We start from the raw sequence: 27800 nt of genomic DNA on the forward strand, positions 1-27800 counted from the left end.
GTTGACGGTTTCTGGTTTGTTCCGTATTCTGAGGACAGGGGCAGGTTTCACTTGATTTCATACATATTAATCGTGATTGTATACTCTTTGGTCTCTATGTCGTATTTAATCTGTGTGAATCTGTCAGACAGTCTGTGACTCTTGTGTCTGTGCTCAAGTTGTCAGTTGCCGACAAGAGGACTTTGTATTTTAGTTGTTTTTAAATTAAAACTTACACTATTTATTTGTACTAAAAATGGATGACGAAGGAGAAAATATATTGCTAGAAGATAACTACTATCAGCTGTTAAATGTTTCCAAGACGGTAAATATTAAGTCACATGCCATAAAGAGAATGCATTATTTCACATTATCGCTATTATATAACTCTTGAAATATACCCAAATTCTTACAAATATAGTGTGGACAAGTTCATAAATTATTTAACTTTATTTTAAATATGTATAACATTAAATATTCCGAATCTAATAAGATCGAAGTTGAGTCTGGTCTTAGAGGTTAGAATTTGTATGCAATGGTTGCAACTTGTAACAGTTTCAAAGATTTTTTAAAAATCTTAAATTGTTACTACTTTGTAATTTCTGTTGATAGTAATTTTGTAGATAAAAATTTCGGTCAGAGTGTATGAACTATGTAGGGTTTTCTGCTCTTCAATATTGTCTGAAGAAAATGTTATGTATTCTCTTGTACAAACAGGCAACACCAGAAGAAATAAATAGCGCATATCGCCGGTTCTCGCGTATGTTTCACCCTGACAAACACAGCACAGATCCTAACAAGCAAAAATGGGCTGAACAAATATTCAACAAAGTGAAGGAGGCATATGAGGTGCTTTCAGACTCGCATAAGCGAGCCATCTATGATACATTAGGTGAGAATTAAACGATTGTGTCTTATTTTTTAATAAATCTAATTGTTTAAAGATAATTTTCAGCATAGCTTGCATACTCTAAGTATCAGTCAATTTTTTTCTAGTAGTACCCTCAAGTTGTTTACATGACAAAATCCTTGATAACATGATGAGTGCAAGTTACAAATTACGATTTTTAATTAAAGTATAATATTTAATATTAAATTTCAGGGAAGCGCGGCTTGGAAGTAGATGGTTGGGAAGTAATTTTCCGTACTCGCACTCCAAGAGAAATACGAGAGGAATATGAAAGGTCAAAATTGTTACATTTCCTTTGAAACTTCTATCATCTCTAAATTAATTTACTTGTCTATTATAAATTTATTTGAAATTACAGGTTAAAGAGAGAAAGAGAAGAGAGAAGACTTCAGCAGAGTGCAAACCCACGAGGCACTATAACCCTGTCGGTCAATGCTACTGATTTGTTTATGAAATATTATGATGAATATGAAATTCTGTAAGTTGTCCAACTGTCTATTTACTTTAGTATAAATAAAAAGTTTGAGTTACAATACAAGCATATATCCAACTTTTAATTTAAATTAAATCAATCTATCATAATTCCATCTCAATATAACAATCACATAGATATACCTTGACCACATTCTAAGGAGGTGCTTATAATTTATCTGACACATACCAGACTGGTTTTTCTAGAATTATCCTCAAGTTGGGTACTAAAAATACGATAAAATCAATGAATTATTTATTAGATAACATCTAAAATTGGAATAAGTAACTAAATAAACTACATAAAATTTTAGTAATATGTTTCTGTTTGTTTAGAATTTATTGTGTAGTCATCACTAAAGTTCAAGTCATACTGTCTTGCATTATCTAAAGCATTTTATACACCACTACATTTTTATCACTGAAAAAATTTAAACAAGTTATGTAGAAACGTGTGAAAAATTTAAAGCTAAAGAAAAAAAAAATTTTTCATAAAGTTATTTTTTTTATTTTTCTTTAGTCCGTATTTTATTTACGCATCACAGCTGGGTCACTCCGCTGCTCGTTAGAGTAGTCGTACGCGCTCGCATATTGCCCCGATCTGTCTGTCTCGCTCACACCTCGACCACGCTTCCTGTGCTATTATTACATACTTAGCTAACTTAGACCATGTTGAGTTCTAATAAGTGTTACATTATGTACTATATAAAAATAAGTCGGGTTTTCCTCCCTGACGCTATAACTCCAGAACGCACGAACAGATTTCCACGGTTTTGCATTCGTTGGAAAGGTCTCGGGCTCCGTGAGGTTTATAGCAAAGAAAATTCGGGAAAAGGGGGTAAAACAGGATCCACGCGTACGAAGTCGCGGGCGGCCGCTAGTCTTACATAAATAGTGCTAGCGACGCGTGTGTCCCTAAATTACCAATTTTAGGATGAAATTTTGAGTTACTTTATTTAACTTTTTTTTTTGCATAAATAGGATCAGTATCAATAACTCATTACCCAGAATTTTTTTTTCGGTGATAAAAATTTAGTGGTGTAGATGTAGCGCTTAACTGAGACAGTGCCTGAGGTATGGGAGCAGCACGGGAGGGGTGATTTTGGCATTTATGACGTCACAGAGAAAGTCTGAAGTCTCGCCAACATTTGACGTAAAAAAAAATGCCTTCCTCTGGTGCCGCTCCCATACCTCAGGCACTGTCTCAGTTAAGCACTATATACGTATGGGAGCAGCACGGGAGGGGTGATTTTGGCATTTATGACGTGACAGAGAAAGTCTGAAGTCTCGCCAACATTTGACGTAAAAAAGAATGCCTTCCTCTGGTGCCGCTCCCATACCTCAGGCACTGTCTCAGTTAAGCACTATATACGTATGGGAGCAGCACGGGAGGGGTGATTTTGGCATTTATGACGTGACAGAGAAAGTCTGAAGTCTCGCCAACATTTGACGTAAAAAAGAATGCCTTCCTCTGGTGCCGCTCCCATACCTCAGGCACTGTCTCAGTTAAGCACTACATATGTTTTTTTTTTTACTATTCCGCGGATTTACGGTGATTCTGCCTACATACTTTAGTCCGCTTCAGTAGTATTTTAGACAATGCTGCAGTCTTTTCTGTAGCTCTAGCTAGACTATGACAAGAAATGCATGTACATGCATTTTAATCTCCTGATTTAAATAATTAATATGTGTTCCACAGGGAAGACACAACAATCATTCCCAGTATTGAAGTATCCGGGATGAATATTCAGCAATCCATTGATGCTCCTGTCACTTTAAGAAACACTATGACATTATCTGGAAATATATCCACTCAGAACGGAATAGGTATTTTAGTATTTCTTTCTTAATATTTTTTTTATTTATAACTCAATTGTGCACATACTTGAATATTAACTGTCAAGATTCTCTCATAAAGGTAACTAAAAGAATGTAAATATGATTTCAGGTACCGGATCGGTGAATATGTGTAACCGTCATTTAAGTTCAGAGAAAGGTTGGACAGAGGTGGAGCTTGGCATTGGTAATGGACCATTGTTAGGATTTAAAGTGTTTCGCACCTTGTCTCGTCTAATGTTCTTAAACTGCGGAACTGTTTTACAGTTTACACCTAGAGGAATATCACCGAGTCTGATATCAAGTAAGTTGTTTACGAATTTATACTATAAAGCCCTTATAATAAAAATTATTTCTACTAAACTTGAATCTGTATTGTTACAGCTATGGCACTTCAGTTGGATGCGCATTCTGTTGGGTACCTCACATATCGGGCGGGTGGTCAAGGTGGTTCCTCAATGACATCCATATATGTGCGGGATTCTGAGAAATACCACACGAATACCGCCATTCAGATTGGCAACCCTCATTCTTTCATATCATTCAATGTTATGCGGAAGCTGCCTCAGCATGACTTGAAGTTGCGGTTGGCTCTCAAGTAAGCTATCTTATATACTTCAATTTTTAGGTTGTCTGGAAACCGTTTTTTTTTAATCTGATCATTTTTATGTGTATGTTAATGCATAAATTATCTTTTTACATTGTGTTATTAGTTGTTTTGTTATTATTTAATACTTGTAAATGAAATTTAGTATGTATGCATATGCGATTGCGAATCTATTTTATCTATTATTGTCATGGCATAATGTTAATAATCAAAAGCTTACATGCGAAAGTTCTTTTAAAGGATGTTGCATCGGCGAATGAATCTGGCAAAAGCTTAGTCATAATTTAATTTACAACAGCTTCCTCAATTATTTGCGATGGTGACATAACGATAGAACGTGACTCTTTGGACCCCATCTTTCATCAAGAATATTCTTAAATGATTATCCTAAACATAAAAAAATCAATGAATTCATGATTCGCGCTGTTAACTTATTTTTGACCATCATTTGACGAGTGACGTTACGACAGCATTTAAGTTTTCTATGTACGGGACCCATTCCCATCTCTCGTTCCCCGCTGTAACTCCTGTTTCCTATGTATTAAGCTTAAATTTTTTTACGTCGGGGATATGCTTTAGCTGTCATGTCATGTATTGTATCCTCTAGCTGTAAACGTGATCTGTGGTAGTGGTTTTTCGAGTACTCCTTACGTCATAATTCTCTGAAAGCCAAAATCTAAGATGTTAGATGTCTGGACATTCAGTTGAAGCCGCGCCTCAGGCTTTGACAATGCCACGCTTGAAAGCCTGTGAGGAAGTGGCAAGACCCGGATCTTGCGTCTCACTCTATGTTGGAGGAACTCTATGTTTACTATTTTTATTTCTCTCGAGTCATTGTAGCTTAGACTATTAATAATTAAATTTTGACCACGTCAGTTGATACCAAAGTAATAATTCCGTTCTACTGTTGTATCATTTAGCACTTATGTTTTTTCAGATTAAAATAAAATTAATTCTGAACATTAAATTAATAAATTGGTTAAAATATGAAATTTTATTAATTTTTATTTAGCTTCCTAAGACAACCAATCTACTTATTGAGATCAATATTTGTTTGTTGCAGGTTTGGTACATTTGGGGCAATTGCTGAATATGGGGCAGAGAAAAAAGTGTCACAAAACAGTAGCGTCTCAGCTGCAGTCATGTTAGGCGTACCTAGTGGAGTAATGCTCAAATTGAAGTAAGTTTAAATAACAACATATTTTAATTTCTGCCCCAGTCCTTATTATGATCTTATTATGTTTCTGCAACTGCTTTCATTGTCTTAACACAAAGTTTAGTCATCAAAAGTCATTTGATAATACATATAAAAAATCTTAGTGTAAAGTTCAAAGGCAAGGAATTGAATATTAATACTTTTTCCACCTATTTTACCTCTCTTTGCAAGCGAACACCACAATATTGCTCTTAGACATCCATACTTGTTTTGAGGTCTAAGTTACAAAGAAATAAATAAGACTAACAAATCAACCTTATTCTTGCACTATAACTAATGTTTTTGTCGAACAAGGTCCTGATTGGTTTGAAACAATCCATACTAATATTATAAATGCGAAAGTAACTCTGTCTGTCTGTCTCGCTTTCACGCCTAAACCACGGAACCGATTTTGATGAAATGGCAATGCCAGATTTTGTATGGAAAGTGGCGTCTTTTTTTTTTCGCGCGGCCATCGACCAAACTTTGTTTTTTGATTACAAAATAGTGTAATAAACCAAACTTACTATGGCATGTATACCTCTAAACTCAGTCTGAACTGAGTTACGAGCATTAGAAGTTTGATGATTTTCATACTAGATTTGCTTTTTGTGCGCAAGTTTTGTAAGAAATTGCAACAAAATATTGCGCTATTTTTTTATTGCGCTGATTCTGCTCCAGACATCAGTCTGGAGCCTTTAATGGATGGTATTGTTTGTTTACACATACAATCTCACTATTTTGTTGCAATTTGTTAGAAAACTTTGCGCGCAAAAAGCAAATCTAGTATGAAAATCATCAAACTTCTAATGCTCGTAACTCAGTTCAGACTGAGTTTAGAGGTATACATGTCATAGTAAGTTTGGTTTATTACACTATTTTGTAATCAAAAAACAAAGTTTGGTCGATGGCCGCGCGAAAAAAAAAAGACGCCAATTTCCGGCATTGTCTTTTGGCATAGAGATAGTTTGAGTCCCGGGAAAGGACATAGGATAGTTTTTATCCCGATTATTGAAACAGGGACGCGCGCGATAAAGTTTTTATGTGACAGACAAAATTCCACGCGGGCGAAGCCGCGGGCGGAAAGCTAGTAAGAAATAACGTAGCAGATTGATCGTTGTTACAATATGTAAGGCCGACTAAAATGCACCTCTTTTAAAATGATGATAAAGTTTTCGTTTATTGTAAAACTATCCGTTTATTTTAATAATTTGTAAATAATTCCAAATAAGTGTGATAATTATCACTGGGGAACAGTCATTTTGCGGCATGGTAGTTTAGAGTCAATTCTGTATGCGACTAGTGTGCTGAATACTAGAAAAATATTAGATTTGTCAAATTGACTCTAGATCTTGAGATAAATACTATTAACTGTTTATATGAAAAAAACCAAAATAAAAATACCAATCTGTATAAAAAAAATATTTACACTAAGATCCTATTTAAGAGCGTTTACGTCTAGCGTGGCATGTCAAGTTTAGGTAATTTCGATGCTAGTTTTATTCACACTAAAATAATTATGACTGTGTGCGTGTTCTCACGCTCTATAGTCGAACCAAAATACTTTGATCTACCATCGTAAAAGTGTGCCAGGCTGTCAAGTGACAGCTCAAGGAAACTATAAAATCTTCAAATCTTCCAACACCGACTCCATAATTATAAATAATGGTATACATTAGTCCTAATCAATAATAAATACGTAAATTCTTTATCAAATAGTAAATTATCAAATGTTTTTTACTATTTTGAGAATATTTTATACAGCCTATGTTCAGCAGAAAAAATTTTGAATTTTAATGGTGAGAGATTTTTTCAAATCGTTTCTATTCAAAACAAACTTTTCCTGTTTACTATTCTTTTTTTATCCGGAAAATGCATAACATTTCATACCCACCAGCTGCGGGGGCAGCTAGTGGGTTATGTGGGGTTCTTCCTACCAGAAGGTGGGTAGCCCCTACACCCACTAAAAACCTGACTGTTTCTGCCATGATCCATATGAGTGATATGAGGGAACGCGGGACATCGCCATTGGCTGTTGCCTGTAGCATTCGTCCTTAGCCGCCACCAGACACCTCCATGTCTAGCGACCGAGGCCTGTTAGGAAGGGACAGTTGGAGACCATAAGCTGTCCTCTTGCGCCCAGGGTGTCGGCGGCGGATAACCGGAGTGTCTGCTGACGCCTCTAGCTCCTCCTTTCCACTGCTTCTTTCTGTGAAAGAACACTTTCACAGAAAGTTAGCACACTATACCATAAGATTATTTGTCTCATCATATATTTTATACTAATGTAGATATTGTTTCCGAAAGCGAGCGGGTTCATTCCGTACCTGTACGCTTCATGCGTTCTCTAGCAAAAGCTGAAAATCAGTGTTCTGCCCTTTTGAGGGTAGTGTTTATACTGAGCTCTTTGCTTTTTGCATCGCTGCGGCACACATCACTCTGACGCAGGGAACTATTTGAAACGCTAGTCATCTTTATCTTATGTTGTTTTGTCACTTTTGTTATGTTGCAACTGTTGAAATTATTACTAACCTGTGTAACAAAATACCAGTGGTGTCACCTAGTGTGTTTCTGGACTAACTAACTTTATTTCGATATTGAATTGAATTTCAATAGCAACTATACATATTATAATGTGTGTGTTAAAAGCATTAAAAAAAAGGTGTCTTACAACAAATAAACAATTTATCTATCTATCTCACGCCTCTTCCCGATTGGTAGGGAGAGGTCATTTCCAACCGCCGCTCGTTCGCTTAGGCTGGGCACTGTTGGAGCGTGTCAGTCTGCTGCGGTGACTCACGTGCCAAGACTGCAGTGTTAACTGACAACTATCTACAGGCTCTCGGCCTATACGGTGGAGGAATGGCCCGAAGCACCCATGGCCCGGTAGAACCTGGTTCGCCCTTTGTGTGAGGCGATCATGCCGTCGCACCCACTCCTCTAATACAGGCAGAACTGCCTCTATGGTGCGACGTAAAATTTGGCTGACGGCCAGGCGTACCCTTCAGCGCTCTAGGGCCTAGATCCTCAAGCCTCTACCTTTTGGTTTCCACCTCTCGTGGTGCACGTACACGTACATTTCCCCTTGGGACCTGTGGTCACCTCGCAACTGGCGTCTATTCTCGGTTGTCGACACTAGCTTTGTCGCCACTGAGGATAAATGGCATAAATAATATCGATTGTCACCAGTGGTGACACATACTTTCCCAGTTGTAGCTACAGGCTTTCTCACAACTTATGACAAATTAGAAAAATACATCCCAATTGAGAATGTTACTAGGTATGCAAAATCACTTGAAACCTATGTTACAGTTAGGCTTTTACATTTACAAATACATTAGTTTTTATTTCATTCAAAAATACCCAGTAGTTATGATTTTATAGGCATTCAAAGTTCGCTTAAATATTGAGTCCCGCCGACGGTCACGTGACCGCGCGTGACGTACATTCACAGTGTCCACTCACTAGAAAACGGATATAAACATACTTAAATACATTTTTTTTTGTAAATACAAACTTATTATACATATTAACACCCAGACCCATCACAGAAATTAAAATTGAACCAAACCCAAACTTGATGCGATTGTGTCGTTTTATTGCGAATTATCTTCCAGCTCCATCATTAGACCCTGATTACTATATAGAATTAAAGTACTCATCAATACAAAACGAACGAGCCCAAACTCGATGGATTTAAGTCGTTTTATTATAGAGTTCCTATGGCCACCTTCCAGCTCCATCAACAGATCAGCTCCATGTCATCATAATATTGCATGGTCATCCAAATCACATGTGTTTGCGAAATTTCAGCTTAATCGGTTGCCTGGAAGTCGGTCTTAATTCAGCTTGCAAGATTCCACCCATACAAATATGAGCCAGTCACTGTAATATGACGTCACGCGCATAAAATGGCGGGCCGGCCGCCGCCCGCACTTTTAAAATTCAATATCTTGGAAACTAATTGACGTATCGAAATAATTCTTTCACGAGTATTTTTTATTTTTAACAGAGAATACAGAAAGCTAAAAAACAAAATTAGTGAACATTCTTCATTATGCCTAGTGGGGACGTACACAAATATTGACGCAAATGTCATCGTGCATGACATACGTAAAATAAAAGTCAAGTAAGACCAGATGAATACAAATATTATTAATTTTATTAATAATTCGTACGCGTGGATCTCGTTTTACTCCTTAGTTCGTAAAATCTGTTGTTTGATATCATGTTGATAGACTGATGGCGTTTCACGGCTTCCCCCGCATGAATATTTACGAACGTCAAAAACAGTAGTTTGTCCAGCGCTGTAGATTTTAACCAATGACGATAGATTGCGCTTTTTAGACACGTCTTATTTATTTATTGAAATTTATTTGTCACATATCGTCATAAATTATAGCCTATAATTATGTTAATCTGGTTTATAAACAATAATACTGTAAAGTTTCAACAAAATCCGTTCAGTAGTTTTTGAGTGAAAGAGTAACAAACATCCAGACATCCAAACTTTCGCATTTATAATATTAGTAGGATTGTTATACGTCGCCACTAATGACAATATTTTTTTTCCCATTTATCCTCAGTAGAGACATAGTCAGTGTCCACAACCGGGAATAGACGGACTGCGGATACTATGCGGTATCCACGAATTACCTCAGCCTGTGCCTCAGTGATATCATGCGTTGCGCTTTTTTGAACAGTAGGATGCTCCACGACTACACAGCACTGTGCCATACTCGAGCCCCATATAGGACCACATAACGCGCGACGCAAAAGTATAGTCAGCGACTCAGTGCAGCCGGGCCTCCGAGATTAGGCATCAACCGGCTTAGTGCGCCGGCGGTAGCCAAAAGCTTAGGGGTGAGACGATTCAAGTGGCCGTCAAATGACCACTGTCCAACTAACTACAATCCGAGGTACCTACCGCAAAGATTTTCCGACTGTAATATGTTGTGTATGTTCCCCCTACAAGTAGGTGGGACCCTGCTGGCAGAGCATTCCTATTAACTATTCTGTAACCACCTATTTATGGCAAATAAATTATTAGTATTATTCCTCTTTATAATATTATTAGGTATACATACATAACTTGCTGTTCCAAATTTTCGTCATTCGTTTTCGTTTCATCGCTAAAAATAACTTAATTTTATTTTTCATTACGTCTGAAATAGAATTTGTAGTAAAAATAGACTGTAATGAAAAATAACAATAAAATATTTTAATTACCACGTGATCGCAAAATCTACCACCAAGATTTTGCGGATACACTATAAAAGTCCAGCTACCTGTCAAAGATCAACGTACGCGTGACACATGTCAGCAGAGCACCGAGCGACGTGACCTCACTCTGGAACGCCTCGAGGCGGACTGAATTTGAACGATTCGTGCGCGGCGTTTTATAGTACTTTTCAAATACTCATAGAAAAAAAATTACAATGAATAATTTTAAATTTCAAAGTAAATATTTTAGATAAGATATTCTTCTATTATATTAAGCTATTTTTGTGTTGAATAAAGGAAGAATATTGGTGAAAAAATCACTTTGATTTTTGGGTATTTCACGTTCTTTTAATTTGTGATTTCTTATTGTAAAATGCTTAAATCTAAAAATTTTCTCAGATAACTATTTACCCAAGGATCTATGCTATAGGATATAAATGTTTGTTAAATCGTTTTCACAGTATTTTTATAAAAATTTCAGCTTGTAAACTGACGCTAAAGTGGAAATTTACAAAACCTGTGTGGACTTATCTTGATAAAATTCTTAAATGCTAAACTAATCGCAATATTTTCTCAATTAACTATTTAGACGACGAAATTGCCTAACTATTTATGCCTATAACATTATTTGTAGTATTACTGGTTAATGATTGTAACGAGTTGAAAAAGTACTGTTTTTGCGCCAAACGGCGTAAACGTTCTTAAGAACGATATAAAAATTAAAAATATATTTGCTTTTCATCAAATAATAGAAAAAAAAACTACAAAAAGCTTTTTCTGTAAGCTTTTATGTTATGGTTTTGGTCAGGAAAATTCCATAATTATGGCAACAGTAATCAGCCATCATCTGGCGGTCCCATTGACCGTGGATGTCATTCTTCCACTATCCTGATGTTCTGGTAGAACCGTTCTGCTTATTCCTCACTGTAATCACCCAGATTATGGGAGAACGTGTCCAAATGGCTATTGTTAAAAAAATATTAATACTCAAATTAGATCCTTATGTGTTAAATTTTTCAAACAACCAATTCTGAAAAGCCTGGTGCTCTATGACTCCCCAAATATTGTTTGATTACTAAAACAAAGCTTAGCCATGCTTCAGATTCAATTTGTGTTATGTGGTTTACAAATACAGTGTCTTAATTAGAGTACGGATTTGCGGTCAATCGAATTTATTTTTTCCGTATTCAAACGGACGTTTCAGGACGTAATTTGGCTGACTTTTGATCATTTTAGTGATTAGAAAGCTCAGTTCATATCTTTGGCTTTCCAAATTGAAGTCCTTTACGTCCAGCTTGACTCCAGTATGGCAAAGAGTCTTCACGAGTCTTGCAGACGGTATTGGACCCCCAATATTTATTATTTTATGGAAGTTTTATAAGACAGTATGCTTGGTAGGTTTTTATCACTACCTTCGTGATCTTATTTCTTTGCTTTTGTAAGTTTAGAAGCCAAATATTAACAAAAACTGTTGGGATTGTAAACGCAAGGTTTTCATAATGAACTCATATTTTTGAGACAAAAAAGCTCTTTAAAAATTGATTTAAAAGACACAAACTGTTAATTTCAAGGTCTAGTAGCTGATTACTAAATTGTTGTAACTACAACTACACTAATACATGAGTAGAAAATAAAACTTAGTGGGTATAATCAAATTAATATAAGTTTAGGGAGGGTCGTTTAATTTTTTTCATTGATTTCTTGTGTCTCGTTTATCTCAAGAACCAGAGTCAATCCAAAGAAAGTAAATGCACACCATTTATGTCTAATACAAGTCGCTTAATTATTACCTAATAAAAAATGATATAAATAAAGTACTCTGATTTAATTGATAAAAATATCACTTATTTATAATTTTCACGTTTTAGATGGACTTGTTCGTCGCAAACCATAGTCGTCCCCATCCATCTATGCGAAGAAGTGATGCCATCGCCAGTGTTTTACGCGACTGTCTTGCCAATCGTCTCCTGGCTGGTTCTCAAGAAACTGGTACTGGATCCGATCGCCAGGGAGCGGCAGGAGCGCGAGAGACAGCGATCTATGGAGGCCAATTATGAAAGGTATGTGTTTCTTTCAACTAACTGAGAGTGGCCTCATTTCCCTATCAACCAGTCCTATGGTGCCTGAAGCACCTGGAGCTTTCCGCGACCTTCACCAGATCAGATCATCGGTCCACTAAGTAGGAGGTCTACCCAACTTTCCTGTCCCGACTGCCATCAGCTCTCGAGCTATGTGCCCCGCTCCCTGCCCACTTAAATTTGAAATTTCCGCAAGATATGGTCAGCTATGTTCTTGGTTCTCCTACTGGTTTATTAATAAGTTGGCCGAAATGACAATAAAATGTCAAATGGGAATTTTAGTATTTTTGGAACTTGAACTTGGAAAATGACTTCAATTAATCGGTACAGTCAGCGTCCAATAGTTCGTGACAACCAATATCAAACTAGCCAAAAAATTCGCAACACGTCTTTATTACAATTAGAAAAAGGATGTGCTGTCAACTTTTTGGCCACTTTGGGTTTCACAAACTATTTCACTGACTTTACAACATGCTTTATGGAAGGAGATCATATTTTCTAGATTTAAATATTTAAAATAGTATTCCAAGTTTACTTGTATCTAACAATTTGTTAAATGATTGTTTTTTTAGGTTGCAAGAGATGCAGCGGCAGGCGAGAGCAACCGTAGAGTTGATGAGAGAGACCTACTCCAGGATCAGGAGCGATGAGGAGAAGAAGAAGGGATTAGTTATTATAAAGGCTGTGTACGGAAAATTGCCTTCAGGTATTTCCAAAATTTTGATAATACACCTTGCATTGCTCACATGCAAAAACCAACGTCAATTCTTTGTTGACAACGTTAAAATATAAACATGTTATTATTATTAATATATTTAATATATTTTTTAATTAACAATGACTATTTCACGGACATTGCTATCTTATATGACTTAAGACAAGGGAATGGGTTTAATAAATATTCCCACTACTACGCGTGGACACCGTTTTATAAAATCCCGTCTTAGTGAGCACATACGTACTTACCATTACCATTACCATGCTAAATTTGATACAGCATAGCACTTGTAGTTTCTGAGATTTCGTGATACAAAATTACATAGCTGTAACATCTCGGGTTTTGTTCGTAGGTGCGACTAGCCACGAGGTGTCGGCAGAGCAGACGGGCGACGGCGTGGCGCCAGAGTCGCCGAGTCCCTACAGCGAGGTGATCGACGTCACCATCCCCATACAGTGCCTCGTCAAGGACTCCCGACTGGAACTGCTGGAGGCTAGCAAGGTAATAACGTAACAGGTATAACCACAGAATAATAATAAGTACTACGTACAGAAGTTTTACTTCGCGAAGGTTTTTAAAAAAATGTATGCTCAATGTCATTAACAATATGGTGTAATTTAGCCTGTCTCAAGAGTCAAGCACCATTATGTTGACAAACGTCAGTGATCGGCACTGCGCCGAAGCTATAGGGCTGACTTCGGTAAAATGATGTGACGTGAGGTGCCAAACTGCGGAAAATGGCGGAGGAAATACATGATTTATAATAATAATAATATAATAATAATACGTTTATTATCAGACCATTATGATCCATACATTGTGTTAGTAACAATCTTATACTTAAAAACTAGGTTAGTAGTAACATAAATCAGTCAAAAAACCGGTTTCTGGATCCATGCAAGTGAATATTAATCCAGTGCTTAAAGATGGGACACGATGGCCTATCTTTGATAACCGACAGGATGCTGTTGGCGCTTTCCCGTATCCTCGCAAGCATCGACGCTGTTCGTTTACGGATGATAGCGTAGAAGTCATCCACACGCGCTTCCGCGAACATAGTCGAAGCACTGCAGAACCTTGGTAGCCCCCATTTAGCATGAATTATCATGAATAATTTTAACTACTTATATACCTCTCAGTGTCTTGAGGCAACTTAAAAAAGTACATTCTGTGTTTTTATTATTATTTAGGCAGTTAAATACAGCACAGTATTTAGTACACCATTTTCTTTATTTTCTTCCATCATACACAAGAATACGCGTGCGTGAGTCAATGTTCGCTCGTATGTGAGGCCTTGTCGAATAGTATCCTGTAGGTGGGCCATCGTGCGTATTTTGTTTTCGATGTAAACTCGCGGAGATGAACAGGCCTGGTATAACGTATAACTGACCCGCGGGGTTATTACGAATCTTAGCAACCGGTTGCGTAAAATGTATGCAAACTTGCGCCACCTGTAACTGAACGCGGCGCTGTGATTGGTTGGCGTAGCAGTCGCGTTGCTATTTACAACTAACAATTGGTTGCTAAGATTATGCGGCATGAAGCAGCGCGACGCAACGCGGCGTAATGCGACCAATAAATTTTTCAAGTGACATGACATAAATATCATGACACGCAACTCGTTCGTTTCAGCCAAATGACGTCCACTGCTGGATAAAGGCCTCCCCCAAGGATTTCCATAACGAACGGCCCTGCGCTGCCCACATCCAGGCTCTTCCCGCGACCTTCATCCGATTGTCGGTTCACCTAGTAGGAGGCCTACCCATGCTACAACTTCCGGCTCGTGGTTGCCACTCGAGAACTTTTCTGTTTTTTTCTACAAGCTATGTTCCCTGCCCACTGCCACTACGACCACTATAAAACACAATGTTTTTTTTTTATATTTTAGCATCGCGATATGGGCGACAGCGACAGTCGTCTAGTGTGCGCTGTCGCTTAACGTTCACCTAGGACAGTGTTTTTCAACCTTTTTCGTGACACGACCCCCCTAGTATGTAAAAATATTTTGCGACTCCCCGACCGTTCGGGACCGTGACACCGTCGACATGTTTTACGGACCGAATACGAGGTAGTTTTTACGACCTCGCGCGACCCCCTTATAGAAGCTTCGCGACCCTCCAAGGTCGAAAAACACTGACCTAGGACAAAGGATGACAGGTGTCTTGCTTATGTAAAATACTATGCATTTGAGATACGACTTTGTTTAGCACTCGCTATGACGTCATTTTAATACTAACTCAGTGTTCCGCAAAATTTTTGTGTTCAAGGTACATTTAGGTAATCCAAATTTTTTTGGAGGTACACCACTCATGAATTTTTTTGAAGTAGGTAAATCTTTATTAGTCAGCCTTACATACTAAAAATAAGTTTATAAGATAGTCCTTGGGGGAGGCCTTTGTCCAGCAGTGGACGTCATTTGGCTGAAACGAAAAGATAGTCTTATTTTTCCGAGGCTATCTAATGACCAGGGTACACCAGTGTGCCGGCCCGCGGTACACCCTTTGCGGAACACTGCTCTAACTTACCATCGTATCTGTTGTCTTCCAGTCGGAGCTTCCAGGGTTCTACGACCCGTGCGTGGGCGACGACAAGCACCTCACCATCCAGTACATGTTCCACAACAACCTGCACTGCTGCACCGTCGCCGACACACAGGCCCTCGTCCTGCCGCGCAACAGTAAGTGTGTAAAGCCCGGTCTATTAGCACGTAGAATTTTGTCCAATGACCCCAAGCTACCCATCATTATCGCTCGCGCGCAATTATATTGCTGTCGCGACTGTGCGACGGGCGCCCGCAGTGAGTGTGCGAGCGTGACAGCAACATAATTACGCGCGAGCGATAAGAATGGGTAGCTTGGGGTCATTGGACAAAATTTTACGTACTCGCAGACCAGGCTTTACACGTGACAAGACAATACACTATTTGACACCGCCATAGAGAAACATATAGAAATATGCCAACTTATGCGCTGAGTTCGAAACTCAGTGTCGTATTAGAAATTCACACACACAAAGTATAGCCTGACCAGGAACATAAAAACCCTCGCCATGTTGCGGAAAACTAATGGTACTAATTTCTTTTAATGGCAACAGTAACTGAAAACTTCATTTACATGTCACCTTGCATGTCAGTCTATTGCTGTCAAAGTGTAAACAAAGTTTATTTTAAATGTGCGCAATTGGTTTTATGAATTAAATTGCTAAAATATTTTTATAGTCGTGAAAGAAAAGTGGTTCACAATGTGTTAAAGTATTTGTCGAAGAGAAATACTAAGGATTCGGACAATATTTTCATTGAATAATATTTCCGACAAAGGTTGTCAAATTGACTGACATGTTTATCGTATAGTACAGTCCACTATGAAAATTAGCTGTGGTTTGTTTCAACTACCTATTTTAAATTTTTTTGTCACTTTCTAAGTGTTGAATTTTATGGGATTGGGAAAGAAGTACCGAGTTTGAAGCGTTCATGAGCAGACATTGCAGTTGAATATTCAAGTTCTGAATTTGATTATTGATGAATAATAAAATAAATTCTACTATATATAATATCTAGCTCGATTGATGGTTTCATTTAATTTATTTAAATCAGGTTACCTATAATAATATTTTTTGTTAATTTATGAAAATATCAAATTAGCCCGTAATCCTGAATCCTGATACATAAAGTTAGCTTATTAATTTAACACAGGTACGACTGTACTCAGTGTTGCACTATCAAATGCAATTGACGCGCCTCTATGCCAGGGTTTTTATGTTCCTGGTCAGGCTATAATCAAAATATTATTATGTGCTCATTATCCACTGCGATATCAGTACTCAACGTTCGAATAATCTTTAGTACTACGCAAGCAATGTAAACTGTTTACATTATGACATCGCTGCTGTCATAATTGCTGTCACGAGCAATGTGTTCTGTTTTTGGGCATATTGCTGCGACACCGGCCCCGCCCCCTTGTCACATCTCCATTTGGTTTCTGTGATTTGTGGCCACCACCAATCAATTGACGTACTTTTTAAAACTGTGAAAACGAGACTGACATAGATCTTTTATGACAATACAAGCCTGTGATGTCACTATTTTGTCGACAATTCAAGAAGCCTGTGACGTGACTTATAGAAGCCACGATAGCCAAACGGTGCTGTAGGGGTCGAACTGGCTGACTCGAGATCCGAGGAACGCGAAGGACTTGTGATGAGCCCACTCGTAACACAAGCATAAAATATTTAACTTACCACCTCTCGTCCACGACGACTTTTGTAGCGATGCAGTAGTGATTCTGTCGCGTGTTCGCACCGATACAGTTGCAATGCGGTCGCTAGCTGGGTTCGTTCGTTCGTTTCAGCCGAAAGATGTCCACTGCTGGACAAATGCCTCCCCCAAGGATTTCCACAAAGACCGGTCCTGCGCCGCTTGCATCCAGGTACCTCCCGCGACCTACACCAGATCGTCAGTCCACCTAGTGGGAGGCCTGCCCACGCTACGTCTTCCAGCTCGTGTCGCCACTCAAGAACTTTACTGCCCCAGCGGCCATCAGCTCTTCGAGCTATGTGCCCCGCCCACTGCCACTTGATTTTAGCGATTCTGCGCTAGCTGGGTGCCCTCGCCCATATAAACACGATTCAGCGTTATGCAAACGCACTATGGTGCTTCTATCGCGATACAAACGCGCGGCACAAAATTACATCGCGCGCTTGCTTCGATACACACGCGATACTGTAGCGCGTTAGTAGCGCGTTGGCATCACTTCTGTAGCGCGGCTTATTCCACTATTCCCCGTTAACGCCAATTGGAGCTTATAATGTTAAAAATAAAATCCTATAATAACGTTGACGGGGATTGTCAACGGGGAATAGTGGAATAAGCCCTGTAGCGCGTTGCATATGCGACTGACGCACGTTGAAAAAAATCGCCGTGAGCCAAGGGCCTTAGGTAATCTCCACTCACAAAGTTATAATATCAACAATCAATTAAAGTTTATGTCTTATATTATTGTTATAACAAACAGTTTATTAATATCAAAACAAATCATAATAAAAATATTTTTATTAGACTTCCTTATTTCTTTTTACCTCAAATCTAAAAGGTCAATATCAAACTGGCAATTTAGTAAACGCATTATTAGATAAATTGACTCAAAGAGCGATCTATCCTTAATACTACCTCACTTTGTAATTAGTAAAGGTGGTTATATTTAATAAATTGGTATCAATGTTATTCGGCTTTTTATTCGTTACCAAAATTGCCAGTTGCTATTGGTGCGAACTACAGGGTGTTAGGTAAATGGGTATATGAGCCGACACTAGCCCATGTTAAGGCCGGGTAGCAGAGAAAATGGCGAAAATGAGGTTTTCATTTTTCATTTTTTAGGTACTAAACAGTAAAATTAAAGGCTAAGATTTTTTTTGGGCATAGTTGAGGATATTTTCTAGGGCTATTAACGGATGGAAACACGATTTGATGAAGTTGACTCGATAGAATAAATTCCCAAAGTTACCTCTATTCGTTTTCTATTTATGGTTTTATTTTTAAAATAAGCGATTTGAGATTCTGAATCTTTTACTAAACTAAAGTTCAGAAATAACTTGAGGGCTTTTAACGGATGAAATTTTTATATTGCGTCCTATTAAGTTACTATGTTAAAAAATGTGGAAAAAATCGCCCATGACGGCTTGGACAATCTCAATCAGTCGCGCGGTGGCGCTTACGGAGGACGGACGCGTGTCAGTTTTTTGGCCGTGACAGTTCGCGATTTGTCAATATTTTTGACAATGATGACTTTGATGAGTCACAGTATAATAATATCAGTGTTACTGGATAAAGCTAAAATTTTTGATAATTAAGAATTATGAATTTTGTCTACCTATTGAAATTTAAATCGTTGGCATCCTTTTAAACTAAGACTCTACTCATGATACATAGTACATTCCTCAAATATGAGACAAAACCACAGATATGGATTAGAGTAGATACAGCAAGTTGATCGTCAAAGCGTGCCATTCCGATATGTCCAAATGGACATACATGGTCGAGTGATGTTCATGTAATCCGATTACAACAATCGGTTACGATGATTTTACGAGGACAGTAGTACGAACACGGTAGAAAGAAGAAATTATTTAGAGATTGAGAATTGTAATTAACAGCACAAGTAACAAATAATTAATTAGAATAAAGTAGCAGTAGAAGAAGTATAAAGTAGCATTGTTTTTAATACATATCCTGCGATGTACTCTTAAGAGTTAAAACCATGATCTCTGTATGTGGTGCAGCACTCATACCGATGCCAAGGAACCGTACTTACTTATAACAATAAGACACACACTGATCCATGTATTCATGCACTTGACAAATTTTTATCTTGAAACGCTGGTAGGGTAAAAAAAATAACGAGATTTGACGATTTGTAAGAATTAATTTATTTAAAAAGGTAAATAAAGATGTTTTTGGTTTTGTATTTAACAAATTATCAGTTTTATCGGAATTAATTAATTTTCGAATCGAGTCACACGATATCTTTCGATGACTTTGCGAATGCAGTACGATGATACGATTATTTTTACGTTGCGGCAATCACTAAAATTCGCTAAAATGACACTAATGACGTTTAAAAAGTGGCACGCTCGGCTTCATACAACTTTTTTCACATGCTGCATCTATCCATATCTGTGGACAAAACCAATGAGTTAAAATTACATTTTAATAGTACCTATGTTATAGTCAAACCTCGAAGTTCCGGCACTCCTAGGTTTGACTAGTCAATCCTCAGGTCTGACTAGAAGTCTTAGTCAAAGCCCAAACATTTCGGCCTTTGACTAAAGAATGTTAGTCAAACCTAGGAGTAACTAATTTGGTCAGGCAAACGTCGAAACTCAATTTGATGAAATCGGGGTTTGACTAGTCAAACCTCAATTAAGACTTTAAAGTAAACTATACTTCATTCTGTTCTGATATCTAACTTATTGTTTACACGCGCAGCTATCTCTTTAGGTGAAGGTACGAGTAACTAAACTTAAACGAGACCTTTTATTACTATGATTTCGCTGAATTTTGACTGTCACCAGGCTCGTACTTATCTCATGAATCATTCTCAAAATATTTAATTATTTATTCACTTTAAAAATAAATAATTCAATAATAAATTAAATGTTTCATGGGGGGCTTCTTTACAGCAAACGTGACTTTTTGAAGTTTTCTGCCCGATATTAAGACGTAAACAGGTGAACCCTTGAATATTCACATAATATTTAGTTGCATATTATCTACTTTAAAAATAAAAGAGTCGCACGGAACCCTTCGTGAGCGAATCCGACTCGCACTTGGCCGGTTTTCTATTAGCCGTCAACTTTTGACTGAGTCTGACAGTCGTTTCTAGGATTGACTAGGCAAAGCCCGATACAGGTTATTTAGGTTTCGACGTTTGACTGAACAGTTTAGGCACTTCTAGGTTTGACTTAGTCAAAGGCCGAAATAAGAATTCACTTCGGGGTTTGCCTGAAGGCCTTGGTCAAACCTAGGATAAACCAGTCATTCCGCGAAGAGACTGCATATCGTCCTTTGACTATGACACCTACATACAATCGTCTTACACTCTTTAGAAGAGCACACTGACACAAATAAATAATAAAAAATTAGGTCTGTGGGTCAAATATAGAGGCAGCTGCACGTCACTGAAAGACGATTCTGTTTACTCGGCATCTGGGCTGGAGAACATGAATCCTTGCTTACAGATGCAGATGTAAAATAAAGTTATATCTGGACAAATTTTACATGAAATATTTAACAGAAATCAGTTAAAAGACACATACATGGAATTAATACCAATAAGGTTGCGGAGGGAAAGCTACCTATTAGAAACTAGCGGCCGCCCGCGACTTCGTTCGCGTGGACCTCGTTTTACCCCCGTTAGATATGATGTTTTACCTCGTTTTACCCATGTTGATACATGGCGTTTCAAGGCTTTCCCCGAATGAATATTTACGAACGTCATACCGTAGTTTGTCCAGTGCTGTAGATTTGAACCAATGACGATAGATGGCGCTTTTTAGACACGACTTATTTATTTATTGAAATTTATGTGCCACATATCGTCATAATGTTAATCTGGGTTATAAACAATAATACTGTAAAGTTTCAACAAAATCCGTTCAGTAGTTTTTGCGTGAAAGAGTAACAAACATCCAGACATCATTACATCCAGACATCCAAACTTTTGCCTTTATAATATTAGTAGGATATTTCACAATCCAAACTGATATTTATTATTTAGCATTTACTTACAGTAAATATTAGTTTGGATTGTAAAATATTTAAAATAAAAAAAGAATAAAACAAAATAGGGTTTCAAATTACCTATCCCTTTCAGGACGACCTAACACGATCGTGCACGTTATTTCAAAAAATTCCCGCGCCTTTTCTAACCAACTTTTCGGGCCCAAGACGCTAACCAACGATCGTGCAACAGTCTGTTTATGAATTAAACGCATAGGTGCGAGAGAGAAGGCAGTCTGTGTTCTTTGACACCGAGCTAAAGATGTCGACCTCTTTTGTTGAGCGGAGTGGTCAGCGTTAGTACTAATTATTTCGTGATTAATTCAACTATTTTACTAGAATTTTGCTTTTAATGTTTTGTTTAGTTAGTAATGTAATTCGGTAAATAATATTTTTGGCATGATTTATTTTGCAGTGGGAAATATTACCTCTCAAAATTTTGTTTGCACGATAGTGACGATCCGACTCAAACCCAACATTCGGTGACATACTTTGTATGGCAGTGAACTATTCTATTTTAATGCTTTCAATTAAATTTCGGCTTTTAGGAACAGAATTAACGGGTGAATTGTTGCTTCAGCTTATTGGGTATGTCAATTATTCCGAAATTGAAGAGATGGAAAATTATGAAGGCAATGTAGAAGTCTTGATTTGCCATTGATGCCTACTGATGAGCCTCAATCACCTCCAAGACCAGGTCCATTGTCAGTTACTGTGCCAATAGCTCTCTAAAAGTCATCAGAAAGCCATGCGACTGGCCATAGGGTCTTGATACAGATGCCATTGAACCAGAGGGATTATTACTATCCAGAACTATTGTCAGCAGTAGTAGTCTGCTTTGACCTACAGTGAAGGCTTTTGACGATATTTTTTTTAACATGCAGCTGTTTGTACCAATAATTATCCGCAAAACGGGAAAAGTATTGAATACCCCAGCAAAAAAGTTCAAAAAGTAGTTTGAATTAATTTCTTCATGGGATGTATTCCGTCCCCACGCATTCACGTGCATTGGCGACGTATAGAATAAGATTAGCTTTAGTTGCTGACAAAATTTTCAGAGATCTTTTTTGAGTCTTAGAGTGGTTTTCCATGTTGTAAACAGTGATGAAACTCCTGCAGTAGGAAAACCAGAATTGAGTTTCGGAAGGAAGGGCATGCAGTGCTTACTCAAGTCTGGAATGCTTGAGACAAAGTAGAAAGCCACCATTTTTTTTATTCCGTAGACGAGCAAATGGATTTCATTCTCTGGGACATATTCACATGGTTTTTGACAATTAAAAAAACAAAGCCACATTCACAGGAGCTTTCGTCGCTACTAACATAACCTAACCATGATGGTTTGATGATTGACTTCGAAGTTTATCAGGCCACAACAATAAACTTTGAAGATCTCTAGGTTTTTGAACTCAAGTAGATTGCAAGCAGTTAGCTCTGTATCTTTTGACAGGTTTTTCTCATCCATACTTTTATTCGAGAAATTTAATGAAATGGGGCTTCATGAGACTGGCACAATTATGAAAACTGAATTCCTAGGACGAAAAATAAGGACATCAAGTAAGAATCCCAAATATTCATTAGTAATGACATTGTTATTGTAAAATGTATGGATAATGGATAACAAACCCGTCTTAGTAGGATCCAATTTTACATCAGGAGAGGATTTTTTCCTCATCAAAAGATGTAATAAAAATCTGCTAGTGCCTACCGTTTTAGCTATTTTAAAATGATTTGCAATTTAAATCAGATATATTACTTAAAGTTCCTTCTCCTTTTAAGAGTATTAAAAATATATGTTACTAAATATTTTATTGTTTTTTAGGTTTTTAACTTCAAAACCTGACACCGTCACTTTCGTGCAGTAAATTAATTTAAGCCTGAGCGTCACGATCGTGCTGGGTCCCCCCACGCAGAGGGGGGCGAGGAGGATTTTTAAAATTATTTTTTTGGAGTACCTTATACAACAATAAAACATGTTATGTAGTCAAAAATGTTAATTTTAAAAAATCTGAAATCCGGCCTGAAAGGGCTATCTTTATCTAATATTATAAAGAGGTAAAGTTTGTGTGTTTGTGTATTTGTAAGGGGTAATCTCGGGATCTACTGAACCGATTTTAAAAAATCATTCACCAATAGAAAGCCACATTATATCTGAGTGTAATAGGTTATATAAAAACCGAAAAATTCCACGCGGGCGAAGCGGCGGGCGGACGGAAAGCTAGTTTATTTATAATAATGTAAGAGCATAATTATTAAAGTCGAAGTCAAACATTCTTTATTTGTGTGGACCTATATTAACAAGAGATTACAAGGCGTCAAATATTTCAAGAAAAAAATTAAAAACTATTATAAAGCTAAATTTTGCTCTCATGGAGCCTTTACCTACTCTGACAAATTAAGACTTAGAGAGGAAACTAATAATAAAACTATTTAACTGTCCTGTAATGAAAAGCTTGATCGGGCACAACACCTCAAGTTATTTCAGAACTTGATTTCATTAAAAGACTCCGAATATTAAATCGCTTAGGTATCTAAAGTCAAACGATTCTGAAATGTCAAGTGGCATAAAGTTGGGACTAATGAATAACCCATTAAGATAGTAGCGCCCTCCTGTCAATGACATTCCTGGAACGATAGAGTATTGGACAACTAATAAAAATGCTTTGTCCTAAACGACTGACGGATATCGTAGAGACCTGAACGTTGGAAGGTGTATTCTTTGTATGACGTAGGCATCTCATAAGAAAAGATTTTCCGAAATGGGGTCATGAAATGAAGGGGGTGAAAAAAGGGGGCAAAATTTGTATGGGAGAAAGTGATTCCTTGGTTCAATCTACTTGAAATTTAGCTTAACAATTCCTTAATATAATTCATGAAAGACGTGTGGAACGGGTAGAAAGTAATTTTGGTAGTCATTTTCTTCGAAGTTGATATCAATACTACTTAGTGCCTTTGATTTAATTACTTTTTATTTTTACAAGTGTTTGAAAACTCCATGTCAGATTGTGTTTAATGTCAAGTGAAATATTAAATTGAAATGTCTCAATCACTCTGTATTTATTCCTAGAATTCCCCTAACACCGTCAAATTACCCTTTCGAATTCAGGACAGTGCAGTTTCCCATCAGTCTACTTCGTAATGACTATAAACAAAGCTCAATGTCAAACTCTAGGGACCTCTGCTTAAACTCCCATGAGTGCACAGAGGTACGCAGGTAATAGCGTGTGATGCTCATAGTAATTTTCGATACAGAACCCCGTACATACGTCATACATATTATAGAAAGAAAACACCCATACCAATACAAACTAATATGTTTCTGCAATTTTAGTATGATATTTTTATTTATTAATAAACAAAGAGACTGAACAAAATTGATGCGTGTACTGATTAATGTTATTAACCACATGCAAAGCTTCGTGAATTGCAACAACTATAATTTATTATCCAAGCTCTAAATAATCGCTACTAAGAGTAACTTATCATAAAATGTTTTTCCAATCGCTCAAGCTCCCAAGGGCCTACCGATAGGTCGGGTGACGTAATCTTGAAATTCTTTAAGCCGGTGCAGAACTTCCAGAAGGTCGGGCGACGCCACGGCCAATTTGAACCGTGTTTACTTCTGCAGTTATATTTTATATTTATTCGATTCTAGAATATATTCCCAAAAAGTCTGAAAGGTGTTTTAATTTGTATCACTTGGATATGATTTGTATTAGAAAGTGTTGTGAGTGTGATGCTTGAAGGGAAGGAAGTCAACCTAACCTAACCAACTGCGTACATATTTCTATACTGTGTAGCTGGAAATTGTGGCGGGAGCTCTTTGGCGCGCTGTCTTCGGCAAAGAATTGCGCGCGCAGATTTTGACAGCGCGAAATACCTACTTTAGCAGAAATACCAAGCCTTAACATGGTCATATAAATGGTATGGTGAAGTCAGAAATTTAATATCATCATTTTTTTTTAATTTTCATAAAAAATAAATTTTATAAAATCCGATCCTGTATAACCCCTGGGTTGACTGGCTGAGAATGCTTATGGCATTAAGTCCACCTTTTGTATAATTTTTATTGTGCAATAAAGTTTTATAATAATAATACTTGCTTACATCTACGGTAATCACTTACCATCGGGTGATCTGTCTGCTCGTTTGCCTCCTGTCACATAAAAAAAAATATTTAAGTGGTTATTGTCTTTTTACAGATCATAGGATAAAGAATAGGTCCTGAAAATTAAGATCCCAGCGGTGCACGCGACCACAGCGCGCAAACGGCCTCCGATCAGGCAACTGAGCGCATCGCATCGCAGGCATCGATACACGACGTACCGGAATCCAGAATACTGTTGTGGCTACTCAGTGGACTGAAGGCAGCTAGTAGAACATTCCATTTTAAACACAGGTTAACAAGAATCATATTCAATTGTAAGTTTTTTCTTCAATATTCTATTAACATAACGTCACTTCGTTGTTATTGTTCTGCGAGGGATTGTCTTAGCTGTCTACACAATGCAGGTCAAGTTCTGTCAAGAGCACACAATATTTATGATCCTTGTTCAATCTGCACGATCAGCCTTTATTTCATTAATATCACTACGAGTATCACTAAAAGTCATAGCGTATGATTACTTAAATTTCTTAAAGAACACAAAATCGACATAAAATAAAGGGAAAATTGGCACAGCATGGTCCATATCTGAACCTAGCCTGTTTCTGTAGGAACTAGCGGAAAGAAGGTTTTCTATGAGGGAGCTATTGATATCTGAGCTGGCTTCGGTGACAGCACGGAATTAATTTATGTATATTCACTTGTTTTATACTCGCCATAGCCATCAAAGAAACAGCCATCTCCAAATTTAATAAATTTTTAACATGCTGTTGCTACGCTGGTAATGGCTAAAGGAAAAATGCCCCTTTACCTTTTATTCAATTAGGTTTATGTATAATATTATGTAGCCGGACTGAAATACAATATACTACTATATTATACCTGCGAATGTGGTCAACCGTTGTTTCCGATATTCACCTTAAAAAGAAATATGAAAACATATTTAGCGTAGGTTAAATTAAATTTAATTCATAAAGCTTAGTGCTCTTATATTTTACATAGAAACTAAAAATATAAAAATAATACAAACTTGGACATGTAATTGCAATAATGTTGTATAACTAGCCCAGACCAAAGAATTAGTGTGTTTAGCTTTTAAATTACGGTAGCTATACTATGTGTCTTATCTATAATTTCAATGACTTGGTTAACGTGACCATAGAGGAAGCTGCTTATCAAGAAAATTTGAATGGATTCTCTTGTACGTCTTAAAGACACACATTTTAAAATAAGCAAACATTTTAGTAACAATGTATTGTTCCTTGGTAAATTACTCCAACATAACCTGTATTTAGTAGTCTTCCTTAGGAATTAGAGATGTACACCAATTACTTTTAAGTTGATTCTGTTCCCTACCAGCTTATGCGACGTTTCTTGAACCACGACGATGGTAATTACATTTGCCCTGTGATTACATGAATGCACTTGCACGTTTCGAGTAAATTTTCAATGTTAGCGAGGACGAATATTTGTTCACAAACTAATTTTTTGTTCTGTATAGCTTTCTGAAAGGAGGCAAGAGCCTGGTGGGTAACAAAATACTTGCACTTGTTATGTTAAAGTAACATAATACACAATTTTAGGTGTGGCTTATGTAATACATTTTTGCAAAATCTATTATGCGTGAGTGTTAATATTATGTATGATGTAGTGTCGCGCTCTTAGAGCAATATTTTATTACATTGTGATATTTTTCCATATACATACATGTTTATAAATGTTGTGTCGAAATTCATCTATGTTTTTATCCCTTTTTGTCTTATAGATGTTGTGTCGAAATTCATCTATGTTTTTATGCCTTTTTGTCAATGTAGGTTGTGATACAAACTAAATTAATTATTATTTTTGCGGCACCACAGTTGCCTTCCTATAAGGATTGATTAGTAATTACGAAATTTTTTTTTTCGACATCGAAGTACGTTTTGGCTTTGTGCAAATTATAAATAATTTAGATTTATCGAATATCGTGAATAAATACGACATACTACTTAAACATATAAATTACTTGTTGTACATAATGGATGTTGTATTGCCGTTTCATCATTATTTCGTTGCTTTTAAACCATATTAAGTAGGATAAGCTTTCGACAGTACTTTTCTGGGTTCCGACTTACTTAGTTGTACAAAACGTTGTTACACGTGATTATTTATTATGCTTCGTCAATATTTACTTACAATTTTTAAATTTTGCCTTTAGTGAAAAAATCTTGTAGTATTTTTTCTTTTGATGAAGATGTAACGTGCATTTGTTTGTTTATTTATCGAATAATTTAAACCTGTAGTAGAACTAAACTGTATACTATATTAGATAGTGTTATTATGCAATTAACTATTCTCGGTGTTATCAATGTACCCCGATTTCCATACAAAATAAAACACAATGTTGTTACATTTTAATTTTTTATTTAT

At 37.0% G+C, this 27800-nt stretch overlaps 1 protein-coding gene and 1 long non-coding RNA gene across 2 annotated transcripts; one reads left to right on the forward strand and one right to left on the reverse strand.

The window, feature by feature from the left end:
- The first annotated feature begins 148 nt into the window (after positions 1–148).
- Positions 149–27778, forward strand: LOC135086657 (dnaJ homolog subfamily C member 11). The gene is made up of 13 exons (XM_063981425.1): positions 149–304; positions 697–871; positions 1082–1163; positions 1248–1367; positions 3060–3187; positions 3309–3500; positions 3581–3794; positions 4867–4983; positions 12090–12281; positions 12872–13005; positions 13370–13518; positions 15565–15694; positions 25489–27778. The coding sequence occupies exons 1-13, from the start codon at positions 236–238 to the stop codon at positions 25512–25514; spliced, it is 1728 nt and encodes a 575-aa protein (XP_063837495.1). The 5' UTR covers positions 149–235; the 3' UTR covers positions 25515–27778.
- LOC135086666 (uncharacterized) lies at positions 19414–21511 on the reverse strand. Its single transcript, XR_010260560.1, has 2 exons — positions 20589–21511; positions 19414–19727 (listed from the first exon to the last, which is right to left on the reverse strand). It is a non-coding gene; the product is annotated as an uncharacterized LOC135086666 (long non-coding RNA).
- Positions 27779–27800: the final 22 nt, after the last annotated feature.

The sequence above is a fragment of the Ostrinia nubilalis genome, chromosome Z (genome assembly GCF_963855985.1).
Source record: "Ostrinia nubilalis chromosome Z, ilOstNubi1.1, whole genome shotgun sequence".
Lineage (NCBI taxonomy): Eukaryota > Metazoa > Arthropoda > Insecta > Lepidoptera > Crambidae > Ostrinia > Ostrinia nubilalis.

Coding starts and splice junctions, on each gene's coding strand:
- LOC135086657 (XM_063981425.1), top strand. CDS start 236: ATGGATGACGAAGGAGAAAATATATTGCTAGAAGATAACTACTATCAG. Junction 305..696: donor TGTTAAATGTTTCCAAGACG/GTAAATATTAAG, acceptor TTGTACAAACAG/GCAACACCAGAAGAAATAAA. Junction 4,984..12,089: donor GGAGTAATGCTCAAATTGAA/GTAAGTTTAAAT, acceptor TTCACGTTTTAG/ATGGACTTGTTCGTCGCAAA.